General features: G+C 38.8%; 1 protein-coding gene across 1 annotated transcript in view; it reads right to left on the bottom strand.

The window, feature by feature from the left end:
• Positions 1-18319, bottom strand: part of RORB (RAR related orphan receptor B) — a 106936-nt gene that overhangs the window by 46148 nt on the left and 42469 nt on the right. Inside the window, exons 2-5 of the mRNA XM_088018801.1 lie at positions 7882-8049; positions 7461-7488; positions 7078-7163; positions 2290-2431 (exon numbers count right to left, since the gene is read on the bottom strand). Coding sequence (XP_087874927.1) covers positions 2290-2431; positions 7078-7163; positions 7461-7488; positions 7882-8049 — 424 coding nt within the window. The remainder of the gene's footprint in view (positions 1-2289; positions 2432-7077; positions 7164-7460; positions 7489-7881; positions 8050-18319) is intronic.

The raw sequence follows: 18319 nt of genomic DNA, 5'->3' as shown, positions 1-18319 counted from the left end.
CTAGACATAGATAATCAACCAGAACTTTAGGGCTTTTGAAATCATCAACCCACAAACAAGGCATTACATATCAACAGATTAAACCTAGTCAACTACCTTGGTATTGATATAATTTATTTGCTATAAGGTACCCTTTAGAATCAAGGTTCAGATGAAACTTCCTCTACACAACGTAGTCAAGAAGAATCGTTTTCCCTTAGAAAGAATCATCTTTTGCTTCTCCTGGAGCCTCTTAGCCTCCTTCCCAACCACTACTCCCATCCCTGAGCATTTCTTCTCATTATTAGTTTGACATAAGACAGGTTTAGGACATCTTTTTGAAGATGTCTCTGGCAGCCTCAGGACTGTCTCTGCACCTATCTAAGGTGAATCATTATCCTGCATCCCCAGTATCCTTAGACATTGTATTGCTGTTACTTGCAAGTTTATGTGCAGTAAATTTCTTCCCCCTTGAGAGTAGACTGGGGCTCCGTCCATTAAATAACCCTTCCTTCCAACAATTTCTTTTATGCCATGGGATTCAGACAATCTCCTAGATTTTGAGAACATTGGACCATATGCCTATTTCTTGCACATAATTCTGTTCACCAGCATGGACTCCCAAGACCTGCCCTTCCAAAAGAGACACTTTCTTTTATTGTAGGAAGAAGTAACAAAGACAAATAACCAATGGCTTATTCTTTTTGCTCAATTATTAATACATACTGCCAATTCATATACTGTCAATTAATATGCTGCCTCACTATGGTGAAAATGAGGTATAAAATCATCAACTCAAGTTCCCATACAATTTCACCAAATAAATTCTTAAAACCACTAAATCCCCATCCTCCACCATCTTCACTTTAGTTGTGTGGGGGTACACAGTGCAATAGATTTACCCTAGGAGTAATCTACACAGTTAGCAAGTCTAGAAAAACAAAAAGTCAGTTAGTTAATAGAAAAGTTTTGGGAACTTCTATCTCTGCAACTTTAGAAGCTACCTATAAACTTCTTTCAATGTTTTTGGTCAAATTTGTCTCCTAGGTATACTTTTATGCAAGGAAAAGTTAGATGGGTTGGGAAGTAGAAAAAAGGTAAACAAAAATTTATGATATAAGTATTTTGAGAATGCAAGCTAAGAAGTAAGCGGTTTATATGTTTAGATATCAAGACTTATGGAGAACTGATTTCATTCAAATGAGTAAAAGGCTCACAGTAACTTAATAACTCATAAAATCCCTTTATACCAAGAGATGGTGCATGCCAATTACCCATATTTCTTTAAAGTATGAAAGCCAGCCTGCCTGCCTGCCTTCCCTCCTTCCTTCCTTCCTTCCCTCCCTTTCTTCCTTTCATCCATACTACCTTGAACTTCATTAGAAGGAGTGTGACCAGAGGTAGAGAATCCACAATGATTCACATAAAGAGAAAAAGTCCCAGGGGTACTGTCTGTGTCTCAGGCTCTAGGTAAAAGAGAATTCCACCGTTCATTCAACAAACCTAAAGAGGTGCCTGCTTTTAACCAGACCCTGAGGATACAGTGAGAACAAGACAGAAATGCCCCAGGACTCAGGGTTACTCACAACCTGATACAGGAGTGCTGGAGCCAAAGTCAGTGGGGAAATGATTAGTTGAGATGAGTGCTTAAAAATGGAAGCAACACTCGATGAAATTCTTTGAGTTTATTTGTTCTCTTTCATTAATCTAAGAAATTCAGTTGGGGACCCACCTCACCCATTTGGGCCATATTACGAGAAGGACACCACCCACACAGCCCTTTTAAGACTTGGACTTCTGTTATAGCCTTTGCAATTTTCATGATGCTTCACAAAAGTCCATGCCCAATAGTAGAACTTCTGGGCTTCCTACAGAAATGCATGCTGTTCCTTAACATCTCCACATACCAAGCAACTTGTGCACCTGTCAGACTTACCCAGTGACCAAATGGTCCCAGTTTGCCTGAAACTTTCCCTGGTTTTGGCTCTGAAAATCTCATCCTAGAAAACTGCTCACGTGTGGGCAAACCTAGATAAGTTTCAACCTAGGCCTATGTGGCTCTCACCAAACCTTGTTAGCACAGGTTGCTCCCTGAGTTATAGTGAAGTCTTTCCTTTCTTCCTACTTCAGAGGCCATGCAATGTTTTTATACGTTCTTACTTTTCCTCTTCACGCACTACCAGCACATGGTTTTCTTTTCTTTGTATCCCCAATTCCCTTTGTCTAGAATCATTCTGGTGGTTTAAACAGACTCCAGCAAAGCATCCATGTGAAAGCCTTTAAGTAAAAAACAGGAAGTCAGTGTCTCACCATCTCTCGACATTCCTAGGGCAAGACACTTTTGCAGTCGGCAGTGTTGGCAACGGTTTCTGTTCGTTCTGTCGATTAAACAGTTTCTCTGCCTTGGGCAGGAATAAGAGGCATTGTTTTGCTGGCTCCTCCTGAAGAAGCCCTAGAAGCCAAAAGAGAAAGGGAGGGAGATTGATTTATAAGAAGGAAAATGGAGATAATTATATATCTTTGCTACATTTTCTACAGTGACTGGAACAGAGTTTAATTAAAAAAATTTTTTTGACACTTCTCCCTGGTTAGCTTACGGATGTTTCTACTCGGGAAAATATGTACTATCGGCAGAGAGATGAAGGTATCTTTCATTCATTCATTTAATCAATGTTTACTAAAGACATTTGTGACCTGTGTTGTTCTATACAAAGAAAAACAGAACAGAGCTCCTGCCCTCAAAGAGCAGTGAGTGGAGAAGGTGTGGCAAAGGGCAGTGTCACTGCCAAGCCAAGTAGGACAAAACGTGATGGGGACAGTAACACAACCTTATGGTAAGTGCTGTGGGGGTGAGGAACTTGGGGTGCTGGTCATAATAGCTGTACTGAGGAGGGCGGGCGCAGCATGTACCACGATCTTCCTAGTTTCTAAGATGCATTTTTACCTATTTGAAAAATTTTAAATTTGGCCAGAATGCATCTGGAAGGTTGTTTTTTAAACCAGTGATATGCCTTATAATTAACCTCATCTTTAAATAAAGGAAATATGGTATATAAAGTCTTCAATAAAAATAAGAAATAAGTAAAAGCTGAACTCATGCTCTTTGCTTGGCCTCAGGCTAGGGAGATGTACGAGGTTTTTATGCAAGTAAGTTTGGGTTTTTCTGGTACAAACTTAACTGCCATGGACCATACACTACCCTCCTAAATAAATCCATAGCTGAGTTATGGATTGGTCATCTTACAGAAAACCCTACAGGGGAAAATCTGGGTTTCCTCAATTATCAACAGAAGGATAGAGCAGGGGTGGGACTAGGGTTGCAGCTAGTGCGGCATCCATCTTGGCCACAAAATTTGAGAATAGCCAAAAAACTTGTTCATCAGGATAAGTAATATTTTAACACAATATATTAAGAATCAACATTAATGCAAAACACGCCAAAAAGTTTAGAGAGGATCAAGATTATTTGGGGCTCTCATATGGCATGGCGTGGCACGTGAAGAGAGCTTGGCCACTCTTGTGAAGAACTACAGAAATGGATGTGTAGCCTGGTATCTTTTTAGAGAGAAAAAATGCCAACCGGTTTTGTGTTGTAAGCCTCAAGCCATTCAAAACAAGGAGTAGTCTGGTGCCCAAAGATCCATGTGTATTACTTAGATAATTTGTTGGGAACCATTTGTATAGGGAATACATCATTTTAATCCCTGGGGGCTTGGATGTGAGCTCTATTTTAAAGGGCTCCATGAATTCATTTGAACTGGACAAATGGTTCCCAACATATAATGGTGCAATTTATGATTTTTTGACTTTACAGATGGTGTGAAAGCAGTATGCATTCAGTAGAAACCATACTTTGAATGTTGAATTTGGATCTTTCCCCAGGCTAGTGAGAGGCGGTATGGTGCCCTCTTGTGATGCTGGGCAGGGCTGCAGCCTCACCTCCCAGTCAGACTGGCGATCACGAGGGTCAACAACCCCATGCACTCCCAGCCATTCTGGTTTTCACTTTCAGTACAGTATTCAATAAATTACATAACATATTCAACACTTTATTATAAAATGGGCTTTGTGTTAGATGATTTTGCCCAACTATAAGCTAATGTAAGTGTTCCCGGCACATTTAAGGTGGGCTAGGCTAAGCCATGATGTTGGGTAGGTTAAGTGTATTAAATGCATTTAAAAAAAAATTTTTTTATTGTTATGTTAATCACCATACATTACATCATTAGTTCTTGATGTAGTGTTCCATGATTCATTGTTTGTGCATAACACCCAGTGCTCCATGCAGAACGTGCCCTCCTTAATACCCATCACCAGGCTAACCCATCCCCCCATCCCCCTCCCCTCTAGAACCCTCAGTTTGTTTTTCAGAGTCCATCGTCTCTCATGGTTCGTCTCCCCCTCCGACTTACTCCCCTTCATTAAATGCATTTTTGACTTAAGATATTTTCAACTCACCCTGAGTTTGCAGGGACATAACCCCCACATAGGTCAAGGAAGATCTGTACCATCAAAGCTGTCAGAAGCCATAACTTTGGCCCATCAGTCTTGATAAAAGAGGACTTGGAATTTACATTTTAAGAAAGAATTGGTGGTTTTTATCTTTGGATACTCTAGTGCCACTTAGCAAAAGAGCTGACAGAGAAGACTTTTGAAGTCATAGCTACAGTCCTAATTTAAGGCCAATTTGACATTAATTACGAGGCATTTCTTGCTTATCTGTTGCTCATTATTGCAAATGAGGTCTTTGGCATGAAAAAGAGATTCTGTTTCAAATTTTATTGAATGAGGAGGAATTTGAATAAGTGCACAAGCTGAATTGATGTTATTTGAAATGGATTGTTTATGTTGACTCAAGAACCGTATTATGAAAATTCAGAGGTTGATACTGAATGTGGGGATTCTGACATCTTATTCTGAGCAGAGTTTCTTGAGTTTTCTATTTGGAGAAAAATGCAGCATATTTACACATGTGGGTTTTCCCAGGAAATAAAAAAAATTAGTGTTGTGTACAATGTCATTTTGGCTACAACTTCAGAGTATGCTTCCGAACAGCAGTGTAATTTCTAGGATTGTGTCTTCTTCTTTAAATAGAAAAGATGACAGGAACCTACACACTTGTTTCTGACTATTGACCTGTTGGAATATATTTGTTCCATAGTTAAATCTTCTGGAAACTACTGTTTAAAATGTTTTGCTTGTTAACATGAACATACGCTCATATTTTGAAAGCAGGCATTTTCCTAATAGAGCTTATACAATGAAACACAAAACATTCACACTTTGACACTGGCCTAAAAAAAATGTATTTGGTGGATACTTTGTAAACTAGACCAGAGGCCTTAAACTTGCATAATAAACCAACAGAGTGGTGGAAAACCTTTCCCTGGAGGGTTCAAATTCTAAAATTATTAGTGTTTACGAAGAAAACTATTTGTCTACCTCCCAGAGGTAGTAATATCTTACTCTAAGGAGAGTAAAAAATTACTTATTTCTAATTTTGCTTTATTGTTTCTTCTGATGAGTTGGAAACAACTGCATTAAGGTGTGATAACATGCGATTCTCAATTGTAGGTCTGCAGAGGAAGAGAATGCAAGGCATGTTTCATGATGTTCAAATATGGATTATCACTAATCACCTTTGAAGCAGGATGTTGATGGGTTAGTTACATTCATGTTATTCTTCCCTCTCTGCATCCTTTCCCACTTTATTTTCATTTCTTTCTTTTTCTTTTCTTTGCTCCAGTTTCAATTCCAGGAATCATACTTTTTGGAGACTCTTATGAAGACACTGCCAGTTTTTCACATAGCACTATTTGATGGTTATGGTATGTTTTATTTCATGTATATTTGAATCTGTTAGGACTAAGGTTGGCTCTTAGAATCTATGATGGTGCTACATCTCCTTCAGTCTACTGATTTAAAAAATTTTTTTTAATTATTTTTTTAAGTAATCTCTCTACCCAATGTGGGGCTCGAACTCAAAACCCTGAGATCAAGAGTCGTGTGCTCTACCAACTGAGCCAGCCAGGGGCCCCCAGTCTACTGATCTTAATGATTCACCCTGCTTCCATCTTTGATCAAAAATATGATTGCTTTCGCCAATAACTTTGCCAAAATATCACTTTTCACTCGCAGAGTGTAGCTGCATTTTGTTTGTTCTGGTGACATTTTGCCCTTTGAAATTAGGTGTGGAACTGGTTTTCATTTCCTCTGTGGTATTTAGTCGCTCACTCGTTTTTTTTTCTTTCTTTCTTTCTTTCTTTCTTTCTTTCTAAGGAAGAATTTTAAAAACTTACTGTGAACTTTCAAGTTTCTCTTATTTCAGATTAGGTCTATGTTAACTGCTATTTTCAACTTCGTATTTTAAGAGCAACTTCCTCATAGGAATTCGTTTGTCTTTGGTAGGGTTGATTGAATCTCTCCTTGGAGAGGAACACTGGATTGAGAATGAAAAATCTTGTGTTTTGGGCCGTATTTTTTTACTAACAAGATCAGTGACATTGGCCAAATGATATGATCTTGTTTATATCTCATTATCTCATTGAAAAATGAGGAGGTTGGGGCAGATAATTTTTAATTGATTTAGAGATTATCTGGTACACTTCTGACATTCCATGCTTCTACTTTTATTTTCCTGGAATGTGAGAATAAAGGATGGCCATATGCATATTGCAACTGTTACCTGTGACTTCTTTCTCAAGCAGATAAATAAATCTAGGCCATTGGCTTGTCATCTTTAAGCTTTAGCTGTTTCACCTAGTAATCAATGCCCTTGAGTTTACTCAAGACAATACTGTTAAAAACAGCAAGCAGCTGTATTTCTTTCTCTGTAAATGTGACTAATTCAAGCTTTTAAATACCAATCCATTTTTAAATAGCTGCTGACCAGGTAGGCAATCACGAAAAAGCTGAAAGGCCAAAGAACAGAAAACCAACCCACCCACACACCAAGCAGAAATTCCCACGTGTCAGCAGTAGGCATAAGCATCCTTCAGCGGGCCCTCTTTAAAAAGATGTCACCACGTGCACGGGGAGGTACACCAATACCTGAGGCAAACATGATGCTGTGGGCAGTGCTGTGTTAAAGTCTCCTACCTTGCAGCCTTCACACGTGATCACTCCATAGTGGATCCCGGAGGATTTATCGCCACAAATTTTGCATGGTATCACTTCAATTTGTGCTGAAAGGGGAAAAGAGACATTTTGAGCTTCTTCCTTTGGCTCTCCTGTCTCCCTTCCCACCTCTCCCGGCATGACCTTCGGGTTTGAGGACCCTGGGGTGGGGTCGCCCGCCACTCTTTGAATGGCTTCCTGAAGTTTCTTGTGAGTGAAAGGGCAGCTATCTACCACTGTTTGCTTTGTTTTTCTAAGACTGAAAAATATAACCAGGGACCAGAAGTTTTCTAAACTCCTACTTCACTGCTTTCTCCTTTTTAAACTCGACCTGATTATTAAGTTGACTCAAAAATCCCTTAAACCCGTGGCTTTGGTTTTCTTATTTTTGCACTTCAAACATTAGGTCACTGAGAACTATCCCACCGCTTTATTTCAACAGTATTTTAAATAAGTAAATAAAGCAAAACTGGAAGGGGTGGTGGAGGCTTTATACATGATGGGGCTGGATGTTTACGTGTGAAAACGTCAACAGTGACGATATTATTGAGCATACTCCACATGACCATGAAAATAATAAAAGATAAAAAATAATAAAAAATACAATATCTTGTTGGCACAAGATATGATCTATTAATGACACAAATAATTTCACTAATACCACAGAATTAATACATGGAGAAATCCGGGGAAAATGATAAAAACAGGTGGCTACTAGGACTTCAAGACAAACAAAATAATTTCGTGGAGATGAAGACATTTGGGCTGATTTTGAAGATTGTGTACCATGAGGTTAGGCTGATGTGAAGGGCAAAGGGCATTTCTGCCAGCAGAATGGAAGAGCGGCGGTCTGGAACGACACTGGCTCGTGAGTGGTGGGGCACACAACTGGGCTCTGCTGGAAACGTGGGCCACGCGGTTGGGGAGGAGGAGTGATGGAAGACCGTGGAGCTCCTGAGAGTGAGGCAGAGGAATTTTCACCTGATACCGCTGCCCATAAGGATCCAAGGAAGGGAACGGGGTGAAGACTCGATGGAAGACGGGGTGTGGGTCCCTTAGAAAGGTGGGTTCAGCCAGCCACCCCAAAATAAGATGATCAATTAAAAGCTATTCCAAACCTGTTAGGAGATGGAAGTGTGGATTACATGCCTGGCAGGAGAAATGGAGAGGAAGAAGCAAACGGAAAGATAGTTCAATCAGGATCAATGAAAGAAAGGACACAGGCAGAAATCGATGGAGAATCAAAGGTGACTTCTAGCTTCGCCCTTGAGGGTTAGGTTCAACAGCAGGTTTGACACAAATGGGGTTATTGGTAAGGCAACTGCTTTGTGGAATGTGGTGGGGCGTGGGATTTCCAACTCGCCTGTGTGTACGGGTAGGCACCTGTAGACAGAACCTTTTGGAAAGATGATTTTAAGTCATCGGCATCGAGGTTATGGATGAATCCATGAGATAAACTTTATTTAGAATGTAGTAATTCCTATGTCTCTGGTAGTATTCTAAGTGTTGTTAAAATTGTACACACCAGGAAGAGCTGCTATTCCCGTTCCCAATTTAAAATAATTATGCAAAATATGCCTCAAAATGCTTTGTACATCAATCTGCCATTTGGATGCTTTTCTACAGTTTCTCACCCTGGAATATACAAAACACATAAATGTAAGACATAACCCTCTTTTTCTTATTGTTTTACATTTTTTAAAAAAGATAATACTTAGCTTTAGGGGAGCATATTCAATTTTTTGAAATCAAGAATTTCACAGTAGGTTCAAGTCATCTTTGTAAGCAAAAAATTCAGCATTATGGCCCTATTTTTCATATGAGAAAACTGAGATCCAAGTGGTTAATGATGCCCTTGAGGTGATTTGGGAGATGGCAACTAGAAATTAGGCAATTTTCCTGATTCTTTGTCCAGTAACCCTTTCTCTGCCTACTGTAGGGATACGACATGAATACAATTTTGAATTCTGATATTATTCCAATAGCACCAGCTAAAGAGATAATGATAAAAACATCAGGAGATGAGACAAAGTCAACTAAAATAGTTATTAGCTTAACTATTTATATTGGTTCTGTTTCTTCAGCTTCAGATGAGAAGAACTGGTATTTGTTTTCAAGGTTTTGTGATATGGGGAAAAATGTGAGATTTGATTTAGTCTATTCTGTTTTCCTAGATTCCTGTCTCTACTCTGTTAATGATTGGGTCCATGGCCAAGATCAAATTCTTATTTTGTTCTCTGGCTTATAAGGTTTAGCTGACAAATGTCATAGATTTGTGAGGATTAAATGAGATATTTTATGTAGAAGAGCCTGGCAAATAGTAAAGAGCTACAAAATGTCAGTCTTTATCAGCATCAGAATTACTGTTAGCTGGTATTTCTAATGCTATTGGACAAGAATTATAAAAGACCATGTTAATATTCCTTTATTAAAAATCTTATTTGAAAAACTTGAATGACACTATACATTATTTGTATTTTTTTTTAGTGATAAACTTTCAAACAGTGGATTCTTTATAATGATTACAAAATTGACCAAAAATACCAGGTATCCACTGTACAGTTGTTAGACTTATATGATATTAAGTCAGAGGCACTCTTTGCATAAATTACTCCCCAGGGAGTAACTTACACGTGGGGAGAATCTGCTTCAATAAGTTCTTAATTATAAAATGATCTAACTCTAAAGGAAATGAAAATAGAGGTAATTTGCCCCCTAGGGTGTGAGAAGATGTTTTTGAAAGCCACAAAGGTTATCTTATACAACTTGGAAAATACAAATGGGATAAGGAATGATTCGATAGAGCATCTGCATATTTATACATATTTATTATCCCAGCTCAACATGTAATCCTGAAGAACCATAAACATTTTAACAGTATTTTTAAAGAGAAAGAAAAAGGTCTATGTGTGTTGCTATGTGTGGGAAGGGATTATCAATTTGGAAAACCTATGACCGTTTTTACCTATTACGGCAGAACACGTCATCTGAGGCATATTATAGGTGAAGATAAATTTAAATAATTCAAAGGACTAATCCTTTTCCCTCATTTAAAATAAACTGCTTCTGAGCTATATCATAGCCCATACTATGTATTTTATAAAGCATGTCTTCAAGGCAGAGTATTTCAGACACTGATCAGGACAACGCACGACATTATTGCTCCAATGGACGCTCCTAAATGTCTTGCCATTACACCAGCTGTCATGTGGCAGGCAGTTACCTCGCAGTGAATGCAGATCTGGTGACATGCTATTTATCATGGTTTCAAGCTGAACATCTAGGGAGGATTTGGTGGCTTGGACCACAACAGCTGTGACCGTGAAGGTGCTCTAAGGAAACTCAGGGCAGGGGGAGTTCAACTTTCCTACTTTTGTGTGACTCCTGGATTAATTCAACAATGGTATTCTCCGAGGAGCCGGAATGCCCTGAGAGGTGGCTTGTGATATGCTCATTTCACAGTTTTTCCATTTCTTATATCTTCTGCTCACTTCCATTTTTCTATTGTAATCCTCTGTGGAGACTAAAGTTAAAATTTTATTTACCAACTAGATCTTTTTGTTTTTACAAGCAATCACATATAGTATTTCGGAAATGATATTCGTACAATATCAAAGAATATCATGAAAGATTTAAAAGAATTTTGGATGTTTCACCTTACAGAAGATCACGTTATGAAGTACAATTTAATACCCCATGATTTGGCAGGCAGGTCCTATTCAACAATTATAAACTAGTCACAGTTTGTCTCTTCTTCGAAGATGGCAGTCCTCTCCTCTCCCCCCAGTACCTCCTGAAGGCTCTCCCTTGGTTAGAGCCCCTTACTATCACATTGCACAAAGCCACCGTGTGTGCAATGCTTCCTGATGATCGAAATGTACATGTCTTTTGTTCTGCTCCCTCAGAATCCCCTGCTGCTGAAGGCAGGTGTGAGGTTAGATTAATCCAGGCGAATGCATTCACTAGGAAATGCATCACTTTGATGCATCAAAATACCTTAATTCTTAAAAGAATCCACCAGGAATGGTAGTAATAGTAGACTGTTCAGGTACTTTCTGGTTGAAGGAAACATTTTTACTGCATGTGTTCTTGTGGCTCTTGATTCCTCATTCCAACTCCTACAACTCAACCTGGCCACTTTCATCGTCTGGGCATTTTAAGTCCATGGAGGAAAGGGTCCGGGTAATATTTTTATTATTTTATAGAAAGATTTGACACAGTGAGAGAGAGAGAGAGCAAGAAAGAGAGAGAGAGAAAGCGAGCACACAAGCAGGGGGAGTGGCAAGCAGAGGGAGATGCAGAAGCAGGCTCCGCTCAACGAGACGTGGGGCTCAATCCCAGGACCCTGGGATCATGACCTGAGCTGAAGCTTAACTGACCGATCACCCAGGCATCCCAATATTTTTTTTTTTTTTCTACTGAGACCAAAAGAGAATTTGTATAACTCCTAAAAGCAGTACTCCTAATTTTCTTTCAGTACAACCAAGAGTTTCAACATATTCCCTTTTATAAAAAAGGCTTTAAGCAATACTGATTTCCCACATTTGGGGTGAGGAGAAGTAATCAAAATCTTGAGATTGGAATGGATATATATTTTGGAATAGGTCCCCAAGTGATTCTGCTACAATAAGGCTCCCATTGAGGATTAAATGAATCAAGTTGTGAACTAGGAATTCTCTGCAGCATGTGAACTGCCTGCAGAGGAAATAAAGCCCAGGGACAAGCCTATAATCCGAAAATACTAAGGAAGGACCAAGAATTCTCTGTTTGCTGACCTTCGGTTTGGCCTATACTTTTAGCATCTTTTGTTTTCTGTTTTTTCTTTTTAAAAAGATTTATTTATATATGTGAGGGGGGAGGGGCAGAGAGAGAGGGAGACTCTCAAGCAGACTCCCCACTGAGGGCAGAGCCAGATGAGGGGCTTGATCCCAGGACCCTGAGATCATGATCTGAGCCAAAATCAAGAGTTGGATGCCCAACAGAATGAGCCACCCAGGCACCCCCTTTTTTCTTTTCCTGAAGGGAAATGAGAAGCATTTGTTCCATCTACAATAACTTCCATTCCCAGATTCCACAATCCGGGAATGGAAGTTATTTGCTCCTCAGTTTCCGTTTCCCAGAATTTCAGTTAGGCTAAAAGTGGGCAGGGCAGGAAAAACTCTGAGTGAAGCACACTTTGCACATACAAAACTTCCAATAAGAACGACTATTTTGGTTAAAATTCCTTTTGCATATGGTCTCAGGAGCCATGTAAGTTGCAGCTCACCTATCATTTGTGGCAAATCCAAATGAAAATCCCTGTTTGTAGTCTTTCTCTTTCTCACTGGCAGACTGATAAGTTTCTACCTCTATCAGGCATACAATCATCTGATGTCACTCACAGAAGAGAAAACCTACAGGATAAAGTATTTCTAAGATCTGGTTTCACTGTAACTTTATCAGAAAAGAGCGGAAGTGTGGAAAAATGAGACCGTCAGGAAAAAAGCAGAAGTCTTTGAGCTTTTCTATCATGTTAGGTGGTGATTCTAAAAGATTCCTGACGTTGGATCAGGTATGCGTTCATGTATGGCTCATCGGGGCACACAGCGTCTTTAATCCCAGCTTCCTGCTTAAATACCAAATATAGTGCATGCAAGTCAGTACGCTCGAATTCCTACTAGAATTCCTCTATCAGCATTTGGGATCTCCCTTTCTTCCCTTCCTTCTTAAATTCTCCTCTGTAATATTCTGGGTGGTAGTCTGCGTGAGCCTTTGGTTCCATTTGGTGTAGACAGCTTCTGAATGATGTACAGATAACATTTATTTTTATATTATTATATCCCTTAACTACATGTCCTTGGAGACCAGACTAAGAAAAATTACTATCACATGACAATGGCCAAAAATGATTTTTTTCAAAGGCATGATGTATAGGATTATCGTGAAGTTGATTTATCTTCCAGAGGAACACTGAGCCCCGAAGAGTTGCTTGCCTACTCTAACTCCTGAGAAGCCTGAAACAACAGAGAATGAGACCAACAAAGGACAGTAGCAGCAATTAGTATTATCATCAATAGCAATTACTGATAAGTTAAATATCCCCCTTGGAAGTCGAAGTGGTTTTAAACTTATAATTTATGAATTAATTCCCATTAACTACATCTTGTCCTATCAAAGTTTTAATTATAACAAGATAATGTGTGTGTAGGACCTGACATCATTCAGGATGAAAGCAATAATGTCATCGGTGACCATCCGCAGTGTGGTCTGCACACCAGTGGCATTGGCATGACCTGGGGGCACTTTAGAAATGCCGAGAATCGAGACGTACCCAAGACCAACTGAATCAGAATTTGCTTTTTAACAAGCTCCCTGGGACAGGATTCAGGTTTGAGAAGAATTGCTCCATGATGTCCAGGTAATTACAGTTGTAGCTACTCTGAGAACTAACAGAATTCTTAATTTCTCTGACATTAAGGGAAATTAAAAACTTTACAAGATTCAGGAAAAGCAGTTTCTGCGGTTGTCTGTTAGGTATTTCTCTTTCATTCAAAAAGCAGTGGGAAGGACACTGGAAGGGTTACAAAAAACCCTGGTCATTAATTGACAAGGCAGAAGAAAGAGAAGCCAGTGTATTCCCAGAAACATCTTGCATTACTCTAATTAACACCCGGTGTACTGGGTTTCCTTTACAGATTTTAACGATTGTCAGCTGCGTCTACATCTCTTCACATTGTAACACTGTGTGGTAGTATGTCCTCCCCTTTCTGTGGGACCAGCCCGTAGGGTCTGACTACTAGCTCATTCTCTGGATGCTCTGCAAAAAAAGGTTTTTGAGAAGATTTTGAAATAGTTTTTCTATTTTAAGTTTTTAATTGCACAAAGTTTACTTCTTTTGGTGGAGATAAGGAGGTCAAACAATATTTGCAACAGAGATGAACTCATTTCAGCTCTCCATGGTAATTCTGGAGAGGATACATTTGGAAAGCTACCCCATCTGGTGGAGCCATATTAGTTAACACAGAGCTCAGTAGTCCTGATGGCCACTCATCACATTCCCCCCATCTATCATCATGCTGTCCTGAGCCATACTACTCAAAGTGTGGTCCCTGACCAGCAGCACTGTATTTCCTGGGTGCTTGCTAGAAATTCAGGCCTTAGCTTCTACCTTAGACCAAGATAATCAGAATCTGCGTTGTAACAATATCTCTGTGATTCATATGCACAGTGAAATTTGAGAAGTTCTGGAAGAAAGAAAGAGAAGATAGTCTACAATTTAACTCTCAGAGTGTCTACCCCCAAACCACAACTCCATGTGAGGAGAACTTCATCTTAAAAAAAAAAAGAAGACATGGGGCGCCTGGCTGGCTCAGTCGGAAGAGCATGTGACGCTTGATATTGGGGTCAGGAATTCGATTCCCATATGGAGTGTAGAGATTACTTAAATAAATTTTAAAAACTTAAAGAAAAAGATGTGTATTCTTGTTAGCTATTTTTTTCAACTATAAAAAGAAGAAAACAGTGATTATTTTGCTTCAGTGAAAACCCGGATTCTCTGTAGTTCCTTCTTTTGTTCCTGAGCCTCTTTCTCTAGTCTTCATTTAGCTGAAATCTTCAACAGAAAACTCATGTTTATGCAGCACCCCCTTCACTGAAGGAGAACAGGAATGGATAACTCCACACACCAAATCACACAGATGACTCAGAGTGAACAGGAAGACTTCATTCCCTTGATAAAAATTCCAAAAGAGCAAAACCCCCTCTTTCCGGAAGATGAAAAATTATAGCTTTTCTATGTTAAAAATCAAACTGCATTAAGAGCATGAACAAATTACAGACAGAAAGAAAATATTGGAAAACCTATATCTGACAAAGGACTTTTATCTAAAATATTCAAAGTTTTCAAAATTCAAAAAAATGGGCAAAAGACCAGAACAGACACCTCAGCAATGATGTATGGATGACAAATCAGCAGATGAAAAGATGTTCAACATCATATGTCATTAGGGAATTACAAATTAAAACAATGTGATGCCGCTACACACTTATCAGAATGACTAAAATCCAAAAAAACAAAAACAAAAAACACCAAAAACCAAAAAACAATAATACCAAATGCTGGCAAGGATGAAGAGCAAAAGGAATGCTTATTTGTTGCTGGTGGGAATGTGAAATGGGACAGCAGTTCTGGAAGGCAGTTTGGCAGTTTCTTGTAAAACTACATGGTCTGACCATATGACCCAGCAACTGAATTGGCAACTTATGTCCACACAAAAACCTTTGCATTAATGTTTATGGTCATTTTATTCATACTTGCCCCACAAATGAGATATCCGTTAATAGGTGAGTGGATAAAATGACTATGGTGCATCAGACAAGGAATATCATTCAGTGATAAAAAGAAGTGAGCTATGAAGCCATGAAAAGACATGGAAGAATTACATATGCATAATGTAAGTGAAAGAAGGCAGTGTAATTCCAACCATAGGACATTTTGAAAAAGGCAAAACAGAGACGGTAAGAAAAAAAAAAATCAGTGGCTGCCACAGATTCAGGGGATGGAGGGGAACATAAACAGCTGAAACACAGAGAATTGCAGGTTAGTGAAATTATTCTGCATGATATAATGATGGATACATGTCTATCCATTTGTCAAAACCCATAGAATGATACAACACAAAGAGTGAACCTAATGTAAAGTATGGACTATAGTTAATAATGTATCAGTATAGGCTGCAGGAACTTCTTACTAGACATGTCTCCAGAGGCAAGGTACACAAAAGTGAAAATGAACTATTGAGACTTCAAGATAAAAAGCTTATGCACAGTGAAGGAAACAATCGACAAAACTAAAAGGCAACCTACAGAATGGGAGAAGATATTTGCACATGACATATCAGATAAAGGGCTAGTATCCAAAATCTATAAAGAACTTCTCAAACTCAATACCCCAAAAATAAAAAATCCAGTCAAGAAATGGGCAGACGATATGAACAGACATTTCTTCGAAGACATACAAATGAAAAAAAAACATAAATGGCTAGTAGACACATGAAAAAATGCTAAACATCACTCAACTTTGGGAAATACAAATCAAAACCACAGTGAGAGACCACCTCACACCAGTCAGAATGGCTAAAATTAACAAGTCAGGAAACGACAGATGTTGGCGAGGATGTGGAGAAAGGGGAACCCTCCTACACTGTTGGTGGGAATGCAAGCTGGTGCAGTCACCCTGGAAAACAGCATAGAGTTCCTCAAAAAGTTGAAAATAGAACTACCCTATGACACAGCAATTGCACTATTAGGTATTTATCCTAAGGATACAAAAATAATGATTCAAAGGGGCACCTGCACCCCAATGTTTATAGCAGCAATGTCCACAATAGCCAAACTATGGAAGGAACCCAGATGTCCATCGACAGATGAATGGAAAAGGTTGTGGTACATATATATACACGATGGGATATTAGCCATCAGAAAGAATGAAATCTTGTCATTTGCAATGACATGGATGGAACTAGAGGGTATTATTCTGAGCAAAATAAGTCAGTCAGAGAAAGCAAATACCATATGATTTCACTTGTATGTGGAAAACAAAACTGATGAACATAAGGTAAGGGAAGGAAAAAATAGAATAAGATAAAAACAGAGACAGAGGCAAACCAAAAGAGACACTTAACTATAGGGAATAATATAATAATAACTATAGATAATAACCTAATTGCTGGAGGGGAGGTGGGGGGAAATAGGGTAATTGGGTGATGGGCAGTAAGGAGGGCACTTGATGTAATGAGCCCTAGTGTTATATGCAACTGATGAATCACTAAATTCTACCCCTGAAACTAATAATACACTATATGTTACCAAACTTGAGTATAAATAAAATCTAAAAATAGTAAAAAAAAAAAAAAAAGAATAATGTATCAGTATTGGTTCATCAATTGTAACAAATATATCACACTCATGCAAGATATTAATAATAGAGGAAATTGTGTGGGGGTGAGTAGATATATGGAACTCTATTCTGTAAATCTAAATGTGCACTAAAAATTCTATTACTCAATAAAAATAATTGAATTACACAAAAGCACTTCTTTTGATGGAGGTGGTGAGGATCATCTGAAATAGCCCAACAAAGACAAGTAAGGAATACTTCAAAACTAATTCAGCAAGTATTTGTTTGTTTTAGGCCACAAATACAAGCAAATCCAAGTTTCTGTCTTCAAAATGAATCCAGTGATTGTACAGCCCCCCAGAGGTCTAAATAATATGAATGCAAGGCAGACTGAGAGGGTGCTTGATGAACATGGAGTAGAAGATGTTGATTCCGAGTAGGGGAAGCTGGGAAGATTTAGCGGATGAGGTGGTTTTGAGCCAGGTCTTAGACAGTGAGCAGAACTTCAAGTGGTAAATATGCAGGAAAATGTCAAAGTTAAAATTGTTGACTAAAGATTCAAAGAGGAAAATCCAATTATGAAAGTAAAATTCCAGATGAGCTATTTAAACTTGTCCTGGGGGTCTAGTTATTGGGGTTAAGTGAACAGTAGCAGAATGCTTTTAGAAGTATCATAGGACTATGCTTTCTATCTGTAATCACAGGCATCAGGTTGAACTACACGAAATTGCCACTTTTTTTGTGCAAGGAAGCACTCAGGATTAGCAATTTCATATGGCTCAATGCTGTATTACCATTCACTGTGCTCTAAGGGGTGGTTCATATACTACTTTCTTTTCAATACTTGGAAAGACCAGTTAACAGGGACATACATGATAAATAGGAAAATCAAGACATTCTATTATGTATTTGAAGCTAGAAAATTCAAAGGTTGGAACAGGAACACTAATTAAACACAGACAGACAGACAGACAGACACCCCCCCTCCCCCCCCCGGCAAGTAACTGTCTGGGATGGAAGCCACACAATACTACTTCTCATTTTCTTCATTGATAGAAGTAGGAGAGACCATTCTGGAAGTTCTCAGCACTTTGTTCAGAGAGTTCAAAAATAAGAAAAATAGGTCTTTCTCTGCTTCGTGGCAAAGAAAGGCTAAATCTCTTGAAGTATGTTAAAAAAGAGACAAGGCAGGACCACAGGGAGAAGAACTAGGTTATATTCTAAAAGGCGGTGATCAGAATCAAATTTCAATGCCTTTGCTCTGGAAAAGAGAAACCTTACAAAATAAAAATGGCATGTCACCCTCTTGTAAGATATTTGGGTAGATTACTGTCCTAAAAGAAGACA

This window comes from Eumetopias jubatus, unplaced genomic scaffold (genome assembly GCF_037043125.1).
Source record: "Eumetopias jubatus isolate StellerSeaLion01/CBP00866 unplaced genomic scaffold, mEumJub1_p1.0 scaffold_15, whole genome shotgun sequence".
Classification (NCBI taxonomy): Eukaryota; Metazoa; Chordata; class Mammalia; order Carnivora; family Otariidae; genus Eumetopias; species Eumetopias jubatus.
Note: the sequence above shows the minus strand (reverse complement) of the source record. Positions and strands in the feature narration are given on the sequence as shown.